The sequence below is a fragment of the Pogona vitticeps genome, chromosome 7 (genome assembly GCF_051106095.1).
Source record: "Pogona vitticeps strain Pit_001003342236 chromosome 7, PviZW2.1, whole genome shotgun sequence".
NCBI lineage: Eukaryota > Metazoa > Chordata > Lepidosauria > Squamata > Agamidae > Pogona > Pogona vitticeps.
The window spans coordinates 28,687,026-28,704,490 of NC_135789.1; the positions used below are offsets into that span (position 1 = coordinate 28,687,026).

A 17,465-nucleotide genomic window follows, 5' to 3' on the forward strand; every position below is an offset into this window, starting at 1 on the left:
CCAACATGAATTTGAGCCAACTCCGGGAGGCAGAGGAACACAGGAGGGCCTGGCGTGCTCTGGTCCATGGGGTTACAGTCAGACCCGACTTAATGACTAAACAATATATATACGCCCATTATCCATATATATATCACAGTGCCTTGTGGTGGGGTCCGACACCTGTGTTGCGTGTGCGGTTGCAATGATTGCCCCATGGGTCACCTCTAGACTGTCTACATCAGCCCCCGGAGTAAACAAAGAATTCCTCTTGTGTAATAAATGAAAATGAAGCTTCAGTGAATATTTTGAAGCTGGCTGTTTCCAAACCACCAAGGCAGAGTAAAAGACCCAGCCACCTCCAACCCCATCTTGCGTCCAGCAGGTAACCCACCCACCCCCATTGTAGTTCTTAAGAGCTGCAACTCCTGAATCCCTCCCCTCCCCTGCCCAAGGTGGATTTGGACTATTGAAAATGCCGACAGTGGTTACACTGAAGAAATCCTATGTTAAAGCGTCCTGGGCCATGATCCAGCAACAGGAATGGATCTCCTCCTCCACTTGTTCAGTCAAGGGTGTAAGAACAGCGGTGGCGCATGGATGTCTTTTGGACAGGCAAGGCTCAAGGAATCCTCTTTTGCTCCCAAGAGCAAAAACCATCCACCAGAAGGTTTCCAGATCTCTGTGCCTCTGTTAACAGAAATGATATTGAAACTAATTGCAGTTCATTTATTCATTTCCTTTTTTTTCCTGCTTTATTTTTGAAGTTTTCTGAACAGCAACACAGAAAAGAAACAGCAAGCTAAACAGATTAACAATAATAAGCAATACACTTTGAACAGTCCATATTCATTTAGAATTTATGACATGACATGACAACCGGAGACACAGAAATTGAATACATTTTTACAAGAGTATTAGATGTTCCCTACTGCATTATCATCACATCTGTCTCTCCTGAAGCTGATCATCTCCTTCACAGACCCCCCCAAATGTCACATCACCCATTGCTGATACAAATGTTAAACCTTTGCCAGATTTACAAATATATACTGCCAACTTTTATTACAAGATACTGCAACTGCATTTCTATTCAGCTTCATGTACTTCAAGGTTAAGCCCATTCATCCATCAACCGGGACCCAAACAGCCATAAAATGTGCTATTTGGCCAACTTTTTGAAAGCCACCAGTTGTAAAAAAATATGAACACTTTCAAAACAGCACAAAGGAAAGCCGAGAACGCTCCTGAAGAATCACAAGATGTTTACAGGCAATGAAGACAAACAACATTCACTTTGGTCAATTGAAGACTGAAGCATGCAAAGCACCCACAATCCCAGATGTTGCGAACTATGGATCCAACACAGGTTTTAGAAGTGATTTCTGAGACTGAACCTTCATCAGACAAAGCACTAGAGGAGGAGGAACAGGGGAAATGGAGAAGCAAAGGCAGCACAGCAGTGAAGGAAGCAGATAAAATGACAAGATGTCACATCAAGGAGGCAACATCTACAGGCCCCATCAACTCTGGGTAGCCAAAGGCATGGGAGGCTGGGAGATGCAGCCCAACAGCTGGAGGGACAATAGGTTGCCCGCTCTTGACATAAACATCGTCAGAATTGAGAAAGACGTTTGAAGGTGTGGAGAAGCTGGTATGGCACAATAAAGGGGAGGCAGCTTCCGATCGACAGCTCCAAGAAGGATCTGCCCACTGGCCTTTCTCTCCATCCCATTGGGTCATTTCCTTAAAACATGTGCTCTTCTGGGTCAGGGACTGTTCTCTGTGCCCCACGTAGATCTATAAAGGCAGCTTATATGAGGATGGGAGGTCGTTATCACAGCATTAGCACCACAAAGTTAAACACTAACTAACTTGCCTACTCCCACTCAGTCTCTTGGTAGCAGAAGGGATATCTGAGAGTTTGGGCTTGGTGGCTTCATTTGTAGGAAACACATCATATCAGCAAGCAGGAGGAGGGCAGGCAAAGGAGGTCTGAGTGGAACGTCACCCATGAAAAGCAACACAAGGGGAATGAAAAGTATGAATAGGACCAACGGATTTGGGAAGTTTCAAGCAAAAGAACAGAATACCTTAGGAGTTCAGAAGCAACATTCCAAAGTTTGCCTACAACAGAAATTTGCTTCCAATGTGCAAATGCAATTATTTTCAGACATAGGAGCTGACTTAGCATTACCACCGTACTACTTTACATCTCTGCAAAGCAAACCTTATTTACTTTGCACCCTACAGTATCTATTAAATGTAGTTCCTGCTGTCGTCTTAAAATAAACAGACCATGCTGTTTCAGAGGCCCGCCTAGTTGAGCACTCCTTTTAACACAGTGGGCAGCCATTGACCTGGGAAGCCAACAAACCTATATTCCTCCTGGCCTATGAAGTGCTTTTCCCCTTTCCTGAACTATAGGGAATTGAAGTCTGAAATCCTCTCTATATCCAACGTTCTTTAAAAGAAAGCAGTCATTGTTTTAAATCTGCAGAGATGTGCCTGCATGCTCACAATACACTTCTAGGTTTTTCTACAAACATGCTTGAATGTAGGACAAAGGAGAATTTATCACACGGCTAGAAATTATGATCCCTTTTGTCCATCTTTTCCTTCAGTCTAACCTACCAACTGCTGAAGTGGAAATTTAAGGGCAACTCTTTAGAGTAACTACTCACTGCTTGTGGCATATTATTTGGCTTGATCAGGAAACAAGGAGTCAAAAGTAAAACGCTGGGTAAGTAGAATGCGATGTTTAAAAGGTCTCTTTTTCAAGCACATCCCTGACAGAATTTTGTAAGAATATTTTTGAAACAAATTTCTTCTTCCACAACAGGAAAGGCTTTGTTTCTAATCCCTGATTAGAAATTCTATGGAAGGGTTACTGTGAAGGATAAAACTAAGCATTTAAATCAGTCTGTGTGTTTCTCTTGAAAAACAGCCTGAGTGAAATTTAAAACTGAATGCAATCCATCATTCTGACTCAATGGCCCTCGGAAACACACAGTGAGTAAAATGCAAAGGCATATAAGTCAGCAAGAAATATCTGTTTTGTCAAATATTTTAGCACAGCATTTTACATATTTTTTTCAGGCTTGAGGCTGAAGATAAGGGATTAGCAAATAACCTAACACTGCAACCCAACAGAGATGTAGTACTGTTCACCATGGGAAAATCTGTTTGCTTGGCACACCAGAACGACCCTGTCTACTGTTTTCAGTATGTTTTTAAATACACAAGCTAGGAGTTTAAAAAACAGATACAATGATGTGCATGGTGATACGCAGTGCACTGGGGTAACATCTAAGGAGTGCTTCTCTTAACAGTAAATAATGACAACTATGACTAAGAAGTCATGGGAGTCTATTTCCCATCATACCCACGCAGATAACAAAGGCATCAAGCTAGCTGCATCAATCTGTTTTGCATGATGCAACTTGATCTCAGCAAAATTATTGGAGTCTATAATTTCCATTATTATGCACTCTGTCACTCTAGGGGGTTTGATCTAGTGGGTGAAATCTTCAGAGGCCAACAACCCTTAGCCTTAAGCTATGGACCCAGCTGTTTATGATACAAAAGAAAATCACAGGATAATTACAGGCTTGACACTGCTTCTCTGACATGAATATTTAAGTGTTCCTTTACCACATCAAAAGAACCCGTTACCTTGCTTGTGTTATTTTTCTTACCAAATAAACAAAGCTCTCACCTAAGAAAATAATTTTTGCTAAGGTTGTATAAATTTGCCAGGCAGAACTCATTAAAAAAAACTATTTTTAATTTGTATCTTTGAGGAACCTCAGTGTGCTACAGTAACACTTGCAACTCTGTAAGTAAGGGGCTTTTATAAATGACATTTTTAGGCTAGCAACTCAAGAATTTCAAATTACATCCTTGAGTATCAGGGCCTTATTTCTGTAACTGTATTTTAACAACCCTAGGAAAGATTAGGTACCCAATGATTTGAGGGAAGTCACTGATTCACGGCTGATTACAGACCTTGCTTCCAAGAATGAAGCTTTATCCTTTCGACGTCATGAAGGATCACTGGGCCGTATGGGATTTTTGTGTTGCCCCAAGGTTACAAGATCTGCTTGCTAAGAGGAAACCGATTTAATACTGGCTCACCATATAAATGATAGGGAATATATAGCCCTCTAGAAATAACTGGGGCTTTGCTCCTAGCAACCTTTACTATTGGCTATAGCTAACCAGGAACAAAAGATGCAGCAGAAATTCTGGAGTGCCATGTTTCTTGCTCCAATAGGATGCTCTTATTCTGTCTTGGGAGATTAAGAAGCTTCTGTGGCATTTGTTTTTCTTAAATTAAATCTTGAAGTCCTTTAAATTACAGTGCAGCCCAATTATCGGATGGGTATTCTGAACCAATATTGCTGGCACCAGTCCCAGTTCTGCAAGTTCACGTTTCTGCACTGGATTGCCAGAAGCATGTACCGTCAACATCCACTGCCCATACCCACCCTCTTCCTTGCCCTTTCGAAACCACACTTCAAACTTATGGAAGCTTTAGGACTGCCAGGATGGAGTATCTTGGTGGTGAATACCTGCAAGATTGCCCTGTTCACTTTCCTCAACTTTGAGAAGTGTCAGTGTCAGCTGCATGGTCTATCAGAGGGTGAGAATAGCCCGTCATGATTTGGTGTGAACGAGGAATACTACTCTATTTGGGGGATTTAAGTGTGGCTTGGTCTGGCTGAGAAATGCCCACAGACAAGTAAGCTCATCCCCCCCCCTTCCTCCTTGGTAAAGAACACACCCTACACTGCAGTAACAATTCTGCCAGAACAGGTCTAGGAAACCAGAATACAAGGAGTTCCTGTAACTGTTGCTATCAAGCTTAACCAAGCCTCCTTTAATTGAGTTTACTTTTAATCCAGAGGCACAATATTTCTAGTTGTTAAAGGGCCCAAAGACAAATGTTAGCCTATAGAATCTATGGGAAATTTACACTCCAAGGACTGGTTATGTGAAACTACACCATCAGCTCTGACTAGTTGCGCTTCATACAGCACTTTGACACTCTTACCTTATTATCCAGACCTGCGCTCACTGAACGGTTGTGCAACATTGTTCTGCACCACACTAGAGAACACTTTTGTGAACGTCAGATGCACTGCCATGAGAGATCCAGGATGTTCAGCTTCAACGGGAGCCACTCTCAGCGCTCCTCATGGTACACCAGACTGCTCCCATAAACCTGCTGCCACCAATCCAACACAAATGAATGGGCCATGCAATCCCCATTTAAGCCCAACCAGTCTTACTTCAGTTCCCAGACCAAACAGCAGAAGAGCATGGAAGCTGAACTCACCATGGCACAAGACAGTGCAAAGAGGGCATCATTTAATACAACAGAACCACCATGCAATTTTTTATAAAATTTTATTTATGAAAAGAAAAAAAGGCAATAGCCAATTGAAAACCTACTTAATCTTTAGACTCCAATTTCTTTTGTGTCTTTAAATTTAGATAAATGACTTATTGATTTAATGTTTTCAAACAAACCCCCCCTTTTCCCCTTTAACATTTACCATCTACTCGTGCGGAATCCTTCCAAGGAGAATGCTCCAGCGTACCTCTCCAGGTCCTTGCTTTGCTCCTTTTACCAAAAAAGGGAAAACTCCATCGTGCATCTTAAGGGCTCCAATCGTCAAAAATAGGAAAAATCTTTGGAATAGCCAATTGAGTTGAATAAAAATCCACACGAGTGCGGTTTGGTTGGGGCAGGAATCCACTCCTATGTTCCTGGTAATCTGATCCCGCTCCATGAATCCTTGCAATTGATCCTCCCTATCCTATCCACATTATGATTTGAATCCAATGATCCAGCTCCAAGGATTGGGATCCAGTGAGCCCTCTCCAATCCAAACCTTTATAACCAGCAAAACCAAAAAAAAGGAGGCAAAAAGTTAGATACCGTAATGAAAAATAGGATTCTGGGAAATGATCAGTTATGTCTGCCATCCAATAATCATTAAGATGGTCATCGATAACTATCAATTCCCCGAGACAAGCTTTTGAATTGTGAAGCTCAAATTTTACCAATATTAATCATTGACGAACATTCTAATATTTACATAGGATAACTGATAATGCCAATATATCAATTCCTTTATATTGCATTACAGGTTTTGTGGTTGCAAAAAAGTGTTATACGTTGCAAAAATTTGCTGCTAAAGCTATTTGCCTACTACATATCTAAACTAAAAGCTCATTGTTTTCAATCTGGAACGTAACAAAATTCACTGAATTATTAGCAAGTCAACTCCTGACTTATCCTGAAGGAGAAGCGGGTGGCCTTCAGAAGGAACCCCCCCAAAGGTGCTTTCCCCCACCCCCTCTTAAAATTGCTTTCATTCCATTACTTTTAAGATGAAACAGCAATGCTATATCAGTCACACAGAGGACATGCAGATTTTAGCAGTATTGAGATTATACCCACAGGTCTGAAACAACCTGCATTTTACAAGTATGTTAACAGGCAGCACCCGTAATCAACCAATACACTTCAGTCACTCAGTATACATTACCCCCATCCCCACCCCAGGACTGAAACAGTCACAAGGATGCTTCTAGGAACAATTGCTATCCCGGTGGTTAAAAGACTACAGCTAACTAAAGCACATCAGGAACAGGTGTATGTGTGTGTTCAGCTGGTATCTCTGTATAAGGTCAATACTGCCAATTTAATCTGTGACAATAGCACTTGGAGTCATACCATTGCCTCCATTAATGATCTGATCCTCCTCAATCCTCCTTTTGACAATCCTAAAATGATTGACATGTGCTCCACAATCCTTTAATCCAAAGCATTCTTAATCCATCTCTTCAGATATGTCTACAGAAAGACACATGAAAAGGCAAGATAAAATGTAAGCTTCCCCCGAAGAGACAAGTTAAACCCCAAACATTCCCAACATCCCCAGTTTGTAGAAACCATGGCTGAACAAAGACATTTTATACAGCAGTTATCACAGTTGGAAGAAAATGTGAGCAGGAAACAAACTAACTAGAGAGAAACCTGTCTAGAACATTTTAAAATACACTATGAAACATGTGAGGGAATGTTGATGTTAAGCAAATATTCACTAGGGATATTATACAAGAATGCAATTCAACACTTTAGCCAATTTTGAATAAAACATCTGGATACTTTTTTTTTTAAAAAAAGAAAAGATTGTACTCAAGAAAGGAAAACTGCATACAACATGGTGGGGTTCTACAAAAAGGAGGACCATTAGAGATCATTTATGTACGGGAACGTGATCTGCTGTGACGGGGAGAGTAGCGTGGAGATCCTCTGCTTCTTCTCGGGGAATAACTGCGACTTCTGCTGTTGCTTCGGCTACGGCTCCTGCTACGACTACGGCTGCGAGAACGAGATCTTCCATAACTTGGACTTCTCGGGCCATCAACTTTAACACGGATGTAGGCAGTTTCTCCCTATCAAATAGACACAACTTTCGATTGAAAGGTCTAAGCTTTTTGAACTGCCTTTGCAGGCATGCTGAAAGACTGAAGAGGTTTTTTTATAAGAACCAAGAGGAGTTGCACCACATATTTCCTACACAGAATCTTAAAACATGAGATGACGGAACTGGCTTTCTGCATCTGTCTAGGCTTCAAGCAGAGAAATTGCACCTCCTTACCTTTAGTCCTACTGCATCCAACTGCAACCCTGTGCATCCAATTCTGGTCAAAACATTAAGAGGAAAAACCTACCTCATGAGATCTAAACTTAGTGTTATCCAGTTTTCGCACTGCGTAGGTCATATCTTCTTTCCGTACAAACTCCACGACACCAGTTCCATCTCGGAAAACATCAGCATAACATACATCACCTGCTTCACGCATGTGATCCTTTAAATCCTGCCAGCTTCCACTGGGAGGCAATCCTGAATAAGGAACAAATTAAAAGTTCAAAAAAATAGAGGGATGCGATCCAGAACTTTTTTACTTCACTCACTACTATATGCATATGCAATACATTATCAAAAATTTGCCTGCCTACATTTACATTTATACTGTTTTCAAACAATTTGGAATTTTTCAGTAGCACAGACTTAAAGTGTTAATGCTACATCACAGAGCTCCATAGGTGCCACAGTGAGTCCCCAATTAGCTAGTGTTAACATGCTTTTACGTTCTTTCAACAATTCTTTTTTTAAAAAAAGAAGTTAACAAGATCCACAAGCCCAGCCTGTAGTTTCACGCTGCACAGCACAGACGGAGATACATGTCTACCAGCAGTTCAAGTAACACTTTTAAATGATAAAACTAAACAGAGGTGATTTGTCTCAAGTGAATAAACAACTTACCTGATACTATCACTCTGTACTCCGAGCGCCTGGATGGGGGTCCATATCTGCCCCTTGGGGCTCCACCACCTCCACCACCACCGCCTCCCCTGCCGGTGCCCCGGCCACTTCGAGGAAATTCCACTCGGAGACGGTACCCATCGTAATCATATCCATCCCGTCCATACACTGCATCCTCTGCATCCCTGAAGGAATAGATTAAAAGCTAAACTTAGGAGGGACCAAAGGCTCATGAGAACTGGTTACATCATAGTTTTCATTCCAGGCAGGATAATATTACCCATCATCTTACGGCTATGGAGACAAAAGAAGCATGAATCAGTATTAATTGTACTACAAATGCTGCCCACTCTGATGCTAAGAAAGAATAGGAACTCCAGGAGGCTCAACCTTCTAATTTTCCATCTTACAACATATATTTTAACTCAGGTGCAAAGGAAGAAGAGTGGAAATAGATGCATAAAGATGGGCAAAGTCAGTGCTACATATTTATATTGGCTACTTATTTAAATCATGCTTGTTAACAGGAAAATATAAATAGTTTAAACATGGTAATAACATTAAGTTTTGCAGCCCTATGCACATGTAGAAGAGAGTATGTAAACTCAGCGCTGTTCCAGGTTCTTTGGCACAATGTGCCATGGAATATAAACTGCTATCACTTTAGACTGCAAGTTGGGGATTCCAGTAAAATAAAAAGCTCCCTGGATTTAATAAAGCTCCCAGGGAGTTTATTCGAAAATCTCTTATAAGTCGACTAGCTTATTATACAGATAAAGCATTTCTTATGAGAGAGAGTATTAAGAGTGAAATTCAACTGGCTTCTTGAAGTGATTAATTCCAGAATACTTCCATTTTCCATTAAGACAGTCTACTCTCAGTAGTACTTCCTTATGAACAACTGTATACACAGGACTGTAATCTAACATTGTTATATGTTATTCATATGGACAACTGGAGGTAGGAGACTTTCTATGCCAATCTCAGAAAAAAGAGGAATTAGAAAGCTGCCTGCCTTCCAGCACCTAGGCCATGAGGAAATGGCCCCTCAGGAATTTTCCAGATCCTTTCCCTTACTTATTATCTCTTTTTTTTGCAGACATAAACCAAAAAGTATTCAGGGAGCGTTTTAAACAACTGTCCATCAATCTGCAGTATTCTTCGAGATTCTAATCAATTTCTTAAAATGTGCTGATATAAATAATACTCTTTAAAAACTTTCAGAATAAGATGCTCATAATCTAATGTTTTACATCACTGAGGGTGAAACAGCATATATGCTTTTTTTGCCAGCGAATTACAACTTACTGCCATGGATTTCAAGTGATGGACTGAAATTCACAGGCAGGTAACCCCTACAATACAGAGTTACAGGTTAGTACAGGGAAAATACAGATGTTGTTTTTGAGAGAAAACTAGGGAAGATGACCACAGACAAAAAAACAGGACTTCACTGCTGAAACCAGAACTTTCCACAGCCACATCTTTTCTTGAGCAATTCCACTATTCAATTAAACTCCAAGGCCATGCCCGCCCTCTTTAGACTTAAGCAGAAACGCAACTGGTTCAAGTGAAAACACATTCCACTTTGCAAGCTATAGCCACACATACTTTGTTTTGTAAAATATATTTCACAAACATCTAAGATGCCCAGTTAAGATTAACAATTGGTGTGACTACACTTGTAGAAATGAGAGGGGGCTCTCCCAAAAAAAATTAACAAAAGAAAAATTGTAATTGGTATGGCTCTTCTACGCAGACAGCTACCACAGGATCAGCACAAAGTACAAACACTGAGCGTACATGTACCAATAATATGTAAAGAGATGTACTCAGAAGAAAACATCCTTCTATGAAAATACATTTGTTGCTGCTATATGCTGCCAAGCCACTTCTAACTTATGATGGCCGGAGGAAAGGTTTCCAGGTAGATGAGCTAGTGCAGCATTGTGGATAATGCCAGACTGTGATTCAGGAGAGTTGAGTTCAAATTTCCACCTCTCTCTCTCTCTCTGTGTGTATGTGTGGGTATGTGTGTGTGTTTCCACCTCTACGTGTGTGTGTGTGTTTGTGTGTCACTGGTAAAATCACTCCTTAAGTATCTCACTTACATTGGAAATCCTATGGTCACCCTAAGCTGGAAGTGACCTGAAAGTTCATAACACACACAGGCATATGATATGTTCAGGGAGTGGTTTACTTATTGCCACATAACAACTCCACCTCTGAGTGGGGCTCTGAAACCCACCCACCCCAAATCTCTTTAATCCTAGCCTTTCACCACCTTCATAAAATCAACAGCCCCTTTTGATTTTTTTTTCAATTCTTTTCCTCTTCTGAAGCAACTGAAACGGGTAAAAATCTGTCAGGCCTGATCAAATCTTAACGTGGCCACCGTGTACATGGCATTTAAAACTCGAACACGCATTTACAGATAGAAATGAGCGATACCCAGGAACTTCTCTTTGCCGTTTTCTTGCGGTCTAGGTCTCTATCTTAAGACTGGGGGGAGGCGGCATTACCGGCTTCTTCCTTTATTTGTCGAGGATGCTCCCAATAACCCAGTGAGGTAGGCAAAGCGAGGGACAACCGGTGAGGCCAAACCTCGCCTTCCTCAAGCCCGGCACCGCTCCACGTGGTCCTGGACTACCCTTCCCTTCCGCCTCCATCAGAATGCCCAGCGCGATGGGCGTTGTAGTCCAGCACGCCTGCAGGTTGGTTCAGGGGGGAGGAAAAACAGGCCTCCCTCCCTGAATCTGACCCCGCGTTGCCCCTGCTCTCCATTCGGGCTTTCCCTCAGCCCCGGGCCCACCACTCGGCCCCCTGAGGCCGGCCCTTGTCCTCCTCACCTGGGGTCTTCAAACTCGACGAAGGCGAAAGGCGGGCCCCCGCGGCGGTTCTTGAGGTCGATGTCCCGGATGGCGCCGTACTTGTAGAAGACGTCCTCGATGTCCTTGGTGCGGATGTCTGGAGGGAGGTTGCCCACGTAGATGCGGCAGTCGTTGTTCCCGGCCGGGCCGCGGATCACGCCGCCACCAGACATGGCGAGGTCGGCAATGGCTGCGGTTGGTCGGGCCGATTTCGTGGACGAGAGAAACAAGAGAGGCGGGCCGAAAATAAAGAAAAAATATTTTAAAAATTTAAAAGACCCGAAAAAGGGAAAGAAAGGGGAAAAAGGGGCTGGGAAAACTGAGTTAAAACAATAAAAGTTAACCTCGTAGAGAGGTGGGGAGAAAAAAAGGGCTGGGAAGTTAAGCGCAGGGCGGTTAAAAAAAAAAGGCGGCGACGGCAACACCTCCTCCTCTACTCGTTTCGACTCCCACAGCCGCCACAAAATGGCGCCCGCCTCACGCGGCCCTTCCTGCCCTGCGCAAGGATCCTCCCGCGCGCACTGACGTCACACTCGAGGGCCGGGAGGGGGAGGAATACGCGCCAATTCGGACGCGTTCCACCCCGCTAGAATCCCCTCCATCCGCCGCCCAAGGGCGCATGCGTCCGTGGCCCGACTGAGGGGCAGAGAAAAAATAGTTCCGCCGTTTAAAAATTAAATGCTTTGTGGTTTTTGTTCCCCACTTCCCTGTTCAAGAGATTCATACATTTAGGCAAAGGTGATATGGAAACGGGGGTAGCATGCAAGTCTAGTATCGTGTGTAAACGAGACTTCCGTTAGAAGAGAAAACCGTTAAAAATCCAAAGGGGCGGGGAGGAAAAGATCCGGCTGGAAAGGAATGAAGTGAAAGGGCAGGAGCGGGTCTTCCCCCGCCCCATAATGCTTCACGCGTGAGAAAGTCTTGGCGCCAAGACGAGGGCTCTTCCCACAATGCATAGCGAACAGACCGTTTGGCCAATAGGCATAAAGAGGGAGAGGGACAAAAAAAAAAAGATAACTTTACCTCGTTTTAGACCGCTGAGGTAAAAAGGAAGCAGATAAAAAAAAACAAACTATAGAGCTTTGGCGATGCATTAAAGGAGGAGTCACTTAAAAAACAAAAAAACATGGAAACAGCTCAATTTTTGAAGTCTTCGCCTGACATGTCACCCGGTTAAAACCAGCCCACAGTTATCTCTTCAGTCTTTCTTGTTGCGGGAAGGATTTTACTGTATTATCTTACTTTGTAAACAGAGTAAATACAGAACAGCCCTCAGTCTAGACTTTTCTGAATCCTTAAAAACATATCAGTGACTAATCAACTAGAATTTTAGGAAAACATGTTGGTTTCTGCCTCCCTCGATGGCTCTGGTAAAAACATACTGTATTACTTTGTATTTACTACATTTTCATCCCGCTTTCCAAAGTGGCTCGCAAGATGCATATATTTAAAAGGAGGACCATTAATAACCTTTATATTTTTTTAATGTTTCAACAATTTTTTAGTGCTGGTTCTTTATACATCTTAAACATTTCCTCCATCCTCAATAAAATTCCACCAAAACTCTAGTCTAGACCACGGGGTGGGTGGGGAATACAAATGAGAACCACACTGAGGAAACCTCCAAGAAGGGCCATCTAAAGATGCCTGAACAAAACGTCACCATCTTATTTGTTGTTGTTGGTGGTAGTAGTAATCATCATAATCATCTCCTCTACAACAGAGTACCTTCTGATAAAATAGTTTATTAACCAAATAGACAGTGGTTAACAAACAAGAAATCTACAGGAATGTTATAGTTAGAGAGCAGATTTCTAGCCTGGTTACAACTGGGCATTGTTTCTAGTATGATTAATGGAGTGGCTCACCAGTTGCTTTCTAGTTAAACATGCCATTGCACAGAATTTTGCCACCATACCTGGGATTTCATTTGAAGAGATATAGGGGAGAAGAGACAGAAAGAAATTGTCAGATCTGCCCTGAATTTTTTAAAAATTAGGCAAACATATAAGCGTTGAGGTGAACCTATTTATTTATTTATTTATTTATTTATTTATTTATTTATTTATTTATTTATTTATTTATTTATTTATTTATTTATTTATTTATACCCACCTATCTAGTCATTTCGACCACTCTAGGCGGCTTACAACATAAAGCATAACAAGTTCAAGAAAAATTTATAACAAATTAATTAATTAAATGATTCTGCAAGATGGGAAAAATACAAAATACTGTAAATCAAATAAAGAGAGAGAGAAAAGAAAGAGGACAGGAATTAACTGGGAGGGAAGGCCTGCCTATACATCCATGTTTTTAGTTGGTTCTTAAAAGTACCCAGCAAGGGTGCAGCGCGAATCTCCGGAGGTAGGTTATTCCAGAGGTGAGGAGTCACCGCCGAGAAGGCCCGGTTTCTAGTTCTTTCCTTCCGGGCCTCCCTCGGAAGGAAATTATTAAATAAACAAATAATAAAATATATTTGACAGTCTCAGTCATCGCTGACCTGGCAAGACAAAGGCCTTGTAAATATGCGATAAACATATTCCTCTCTTTTGGTAACACTAATGGTAATGCACTGAAAAATGTCAGCGCGAAAGCTCTGTGGTATCTAGTAAGTTCTAGGGCATCAAGATAATTTGTTTGGGCAAATATTTTGCAGAGGTTCCTGGCTGTGGGATGATGCAAAATTCAGACCTGGTCTGCTTGGAGGACTGCATCCCAGATCTGCTGTTTGATGGTTTCTTTACCTTTCAAGAGCCCAGGCTGCGACAAAGTTGTAAGTGATGGCATTTTTTAAAAGAATTCTGGTCCCAATCTGTTTAAGACGTTATCAGCAGTTAGAATTGTACCTGAAAGTGTTCTCAACAATAGAGAAGACATGCTCCATATTTAAGTAATAGTCCTTTTGCTGTGTTTATATATATTATTTCCGGACAGTCTTTACATCACCCACACAAATTTTGGTGAGACATTCCAGAAATGTATCCAGCTATGGTGTGGCTCCCAAATGGTTTAGGGAAGGAGGATCCAGTAAGACCTCCATAGCCATTTGGAAGTTGTCCCCTTGCAGGTGTGTACTTCTAGCCACCCTAGTGCATGTGGATCTCAGAAGGTATTGTGAAATTACAGTCCCATTCAGAACAGGCTGACTCCAAATGAATCACTCATCATTAGCATCTTGGCTTTACCCAGAGTTTGGAATTAACCCATTACAAATAATGACTTACTTGTAATTGCTTTTCTTTCTTTCTTGTATTTTTTGCAATAAGTAAGGAATAAATAAATTACATTGTAACATACTGGGTTGTTTCCCATCTGCTGAGATTTCAGGGCCAAAACTTGAGATCAGAATGCAGGTCCCTGTGTAACAACGACAAAGTTGTTTGTGTATGAGAGCATGTGCAAGACAATTTCTCTACTACCTTCTGAACAAATATAAACACAATACACATAGGAATATTTTTGCTTTGAGATTGTTACTAGTTGAGAGTAGGAGACAAAGGCCATTCCAGAGATTAAAGTCTCCACGGACAATAAAATATGTAAACTTTCTCCTCTTGCGGCATCAGTCATCCTGAGACTTGTCTCCCTATCTGAAGACTCAAGGAAAGAGTTAGTTTTTAAACTGCCATAATATGTTACCTTTCTGAGTTATTATGAGACAGATATGCATTAGTAGATATAGTAGACCATGAACCAGAAGAATTGTAAGGTGAAATAACAGGTATTAATAGAGGAAAATGTGAAAAGACCATTCATGTAGCCAAGAAAAAAGAGTAAAAGTCTCAGTTCATGACTGATAAAAGTCTTAAAATTGTTGATATGAGATGAGAAGTAAAAGGAAGTGATGACAGAAATAGGGTCAGAATCATTAATGCAACTTTTCAGCAGCTTGCACATAAGGACAAAGAGAACTACTACAGTAACCATGACAAAGAAGCAGGAGAGAACTAGGATTCAGGAAATCAAAGATAGATTTAAACAAATATTAGGGATCCTGGAAGATCAACAGAGGAATATATTATGTGACCAAGATTTTAAAAATGATACAGAAGAGATGCAACAATGACAGATCCCTTCAAAAAATAATCCTTTGATGACAATCCTACAATTTTAGAAAGTGAAGAGAATACTGCTCTCAAAGCACATGGAAGAAATAAATCACCAGGAGTACAAGGGATCCCAGTAAAGCTATTTAAGCTACAGACACTGAGTCTACAAAGAGTATGCCATTAAATATGAAGAGCACATCAATGGCCTGAAAGAAAAGGGATATCAAAGCTTGCAGGAACTATAGAGCCATTGCTTTAATTCCCCATGCAAGCCAAGGGGTGTTCAAGGCTATAAGGTACTGTGTACCATCTTTTGGTCTGTTCCTGCACTCTATGATTATCCTTTGAGTGGGTTTTGACTGTGGGTTTTAAAGACACTTGGAGACTTGACATGGAATTGTATACAACAAAGGCACAGATGTACACCATCTTATGTCCAATGGTAGAGTATAATGGGATCATCATTCTGCAGCCCCCTCACCCCACCCCCTAGGTTTCCATGCTGCAAATGTTTCTTGGTAATGAAGAGCACGAAACAATATGTTAAGGAGAAATCACAATGCAATAGAATTATAGGCACTGGATGTGCTAGTATTGAAATTTGGATGAAGTGTTTAGACACCAGGGGATAGCAGCAGATTGGCCTAGTTAGGAAGACATTTCAAAACAAAATACAGTCAAAAACATACCTTAATGATGTGCTGAAACAACTTGGAGTTGCTGGAAGACACTGTGCTTTAATCATGCAAGAGGAAAATAAAAAGGAAACTAGTATGCTGACCGCTGGTGGTAATTAGGACTTTAGGGATGACACCGTTTTCATGCTGCAGAAATCCATTTAAATTATTTAACATATGTCATTCCATTTCTCTTTCCAAGTGTGTAAAGCTACGACAGTACCATCCTATTCTTACATCCTAGCATACATATTTACATAAACAAAACCAGGCTTCGGTAACTTCCTACGGTTGTCGGAAAAGGGTATGCAACATTAATGGAGGATGGGGGTAGGTGTAGTGCTTTCCTCAGCAGGAAAAACAAAAGCCGTGGGGAATTTAGGGGAAAAGACAGGGGATTGCTAAGCTAAGTAGAATTAATGGAGGCAGGTTCTCCAATGGAGCAGGGCTGTCTGCCTACATTTTGGAGGCATTGCACCTTCAAAAGCAGTTAAGTAAAAACACAAGTGGGAATGAAACCAACACAGGAAGGATCACAGCAAAACTAGGGAGCAGCAGGATATTTAAGAAATGAATTCCATTTAAACATAATTGCCTTCAGTTCCTGGTGAAGAAACCCCAACTAGGGCGTCCGAGAGATTTCTGGGCTTCCCAGAGATACACCATTATCAGAGGGAAAAATGTATCTTGTATGTTTATCCAAGACGTGGTGGCACTGCGGGCTAAACCGCAGAAGCCTGTGCTGCAGGGTCAGAAGACCAAGCAGTTGTAAGATCGAATCCACGCGACGGAGTGAGCACCCGTCGCTTGTCCCAGCTCCCGCCAACCTAGCGATTTGAAAGCATGCAAATGCAAGTAGATAAATAGGGACCACCTCGGTGGGAAGCTAACAGCGTTCCGTGTCTAAGTCGCACTGGCCATGTGACCACGGAAGATTGTTTTCAGACAAACGCTGGCTCTATGGCTTGGAAACGGGCATGAGCACCGCCCCTAGACTCGAACATGACTGGACAAAAAAATTGTCAAGGGGAACCTTTACCGTTACCTATGTTTATCCAACAGCTATCTTTGGATGGCATCAAGAGAAGGGATTCAGAAGTAGGCAGAAGTGTCCAGGCCAGTTACACATACAGAAGTAGGAGGTCTTTAACATAGCTTGACCGTTTAGAAATCTTTTTCCTTCCTGAATGATACAGTATGGGAAAAGTGAAGATTCTGCTGTTTCTCTTTAAATTTCATTTCCAATAGCTGCAACCAAGTTGTTCCATGTCCTTTCCTTCGAAGATCCCAAGATACATTTCTTTGTGCTGAATGCTGCTGAGCTGGTTTTCCCCCTGGTTCCAGGAACACTTTGCTCCCTCTTTGCCATTTCAGTTAATATTAATGATTTGCTTATTTTTCCTTGAACTACTTAGCCTTGGTTTGACCTTTTCTGTCTTCTCTAAGGTCTGATAAGGTAATAAAAGCCACCATGTGGACACTGTTTCAAACTGCATGAGACCTAGGCTGATAGAGTCTGTGTGTATCTACTACTGTGGT

At 41.6% G+C, this 17,465-nt stretch overlaps 1 protein-coding gene and 2 long non-coding RNA genes across 5 annotated transcripts; 1 reads left to right on the forward strand and 2 right to left on the reverse strand.

The window, feature by feature from the left end:
* Positions 1 to 5,374: 5,374 nt before the first annotated feature.
* Positions 5,375 to 11,670, reverse strand: SRSF1 (serine and arginine rich splicing factor 1). Of its 3 annotated transcripts, none has more exons than XR_012080704.2 (5): positions 11,177 to 11,669; positions 8,328 to 8,512; positions 7,732 to 7,904; positions 6,728 to 6,847; positions 5,375 to 5,879 (listed from the first exon to the last, which is right to left on the reverse strand). XR_012080704.2 is itself a non-coding variant. In XM_020786839.3 (4 exons), exons 1-4 carry the CDS (start codon positions 11,368 to 11,370, stop codon positions 6,809 to 6,811), a joined length of 591 nt encoding a protein of 196 aa, XP_020642498.1. In that variant the 5' UTR covers positions 11,371 to 11,670; the 3' UTR covers positions 5,375 to 6,808. The 3 variants fall into 3 exon arrangements, 1 of the variants encoding a protein (XP_020642498.1); XR_013538069.1 differs by having other exon boundaries at positions 6,728 to 7,452; positions 11,177 to 11,667; XM_020786839.3 differs by having other exon boundaries at positions 5,375 to 6,847; positions 11,177 to 11,670.
* Positions 11,671 to 11,816: 146 nt separating this feature from the next.
* Positions 11,817 to 16,708, forward strand: LOC144584059 (uncharacterized). The gene is made up of 2 exons (XR_013538074.1): positions 11,817 to 12,239; positions 13,857 to 16,708. It is a non-coding gene; the product is annotated as an uncharacterized LOC144584059 (long non-coding RNA).
* On the reverse strand, positions 15,367 to 17,035 carry LOC144584058 (uncharacterized). Its single transcript, XR_013538073.1, has 2 exons — positions 16,972 to 17,035; positions 15,367 to 15,984 (listed from the first exon to the last, which is right to left on the reverse strand). It is a non-coding gene; the product is annotated as an uncharacterized LOC144584058 (long non-coding RNA).
* Positions 17,036 to 17,465: the final 430 nt, after the last annotated feature.

Excerpts from the sequence above, each read along its gene's own strand:
- SRSF1 (XM_020786839.3), bottom strand. The coding sequence starts at position 11,370 with ATGTCTGGTGGCGGCGTGATCCGCGGCCCGGCCGGGAACAACGACTGC. Across the intron at positions 7,905-8,327 it reads GTACAGAGTGATAGTATCAG|GATTGCCTCCCAGTGGAAGC; the intron begins GTAAGTTGTTTA and ends TTCCTTATTCAG. Across the intron at positions 6,848-7,731 it reads CTAAGTTTAGATCTCATGAG|ACATATCTGAAGAGATGGAT; the intron begins GTAGGTTTTTCC and ends GTCTTTCTGTAG.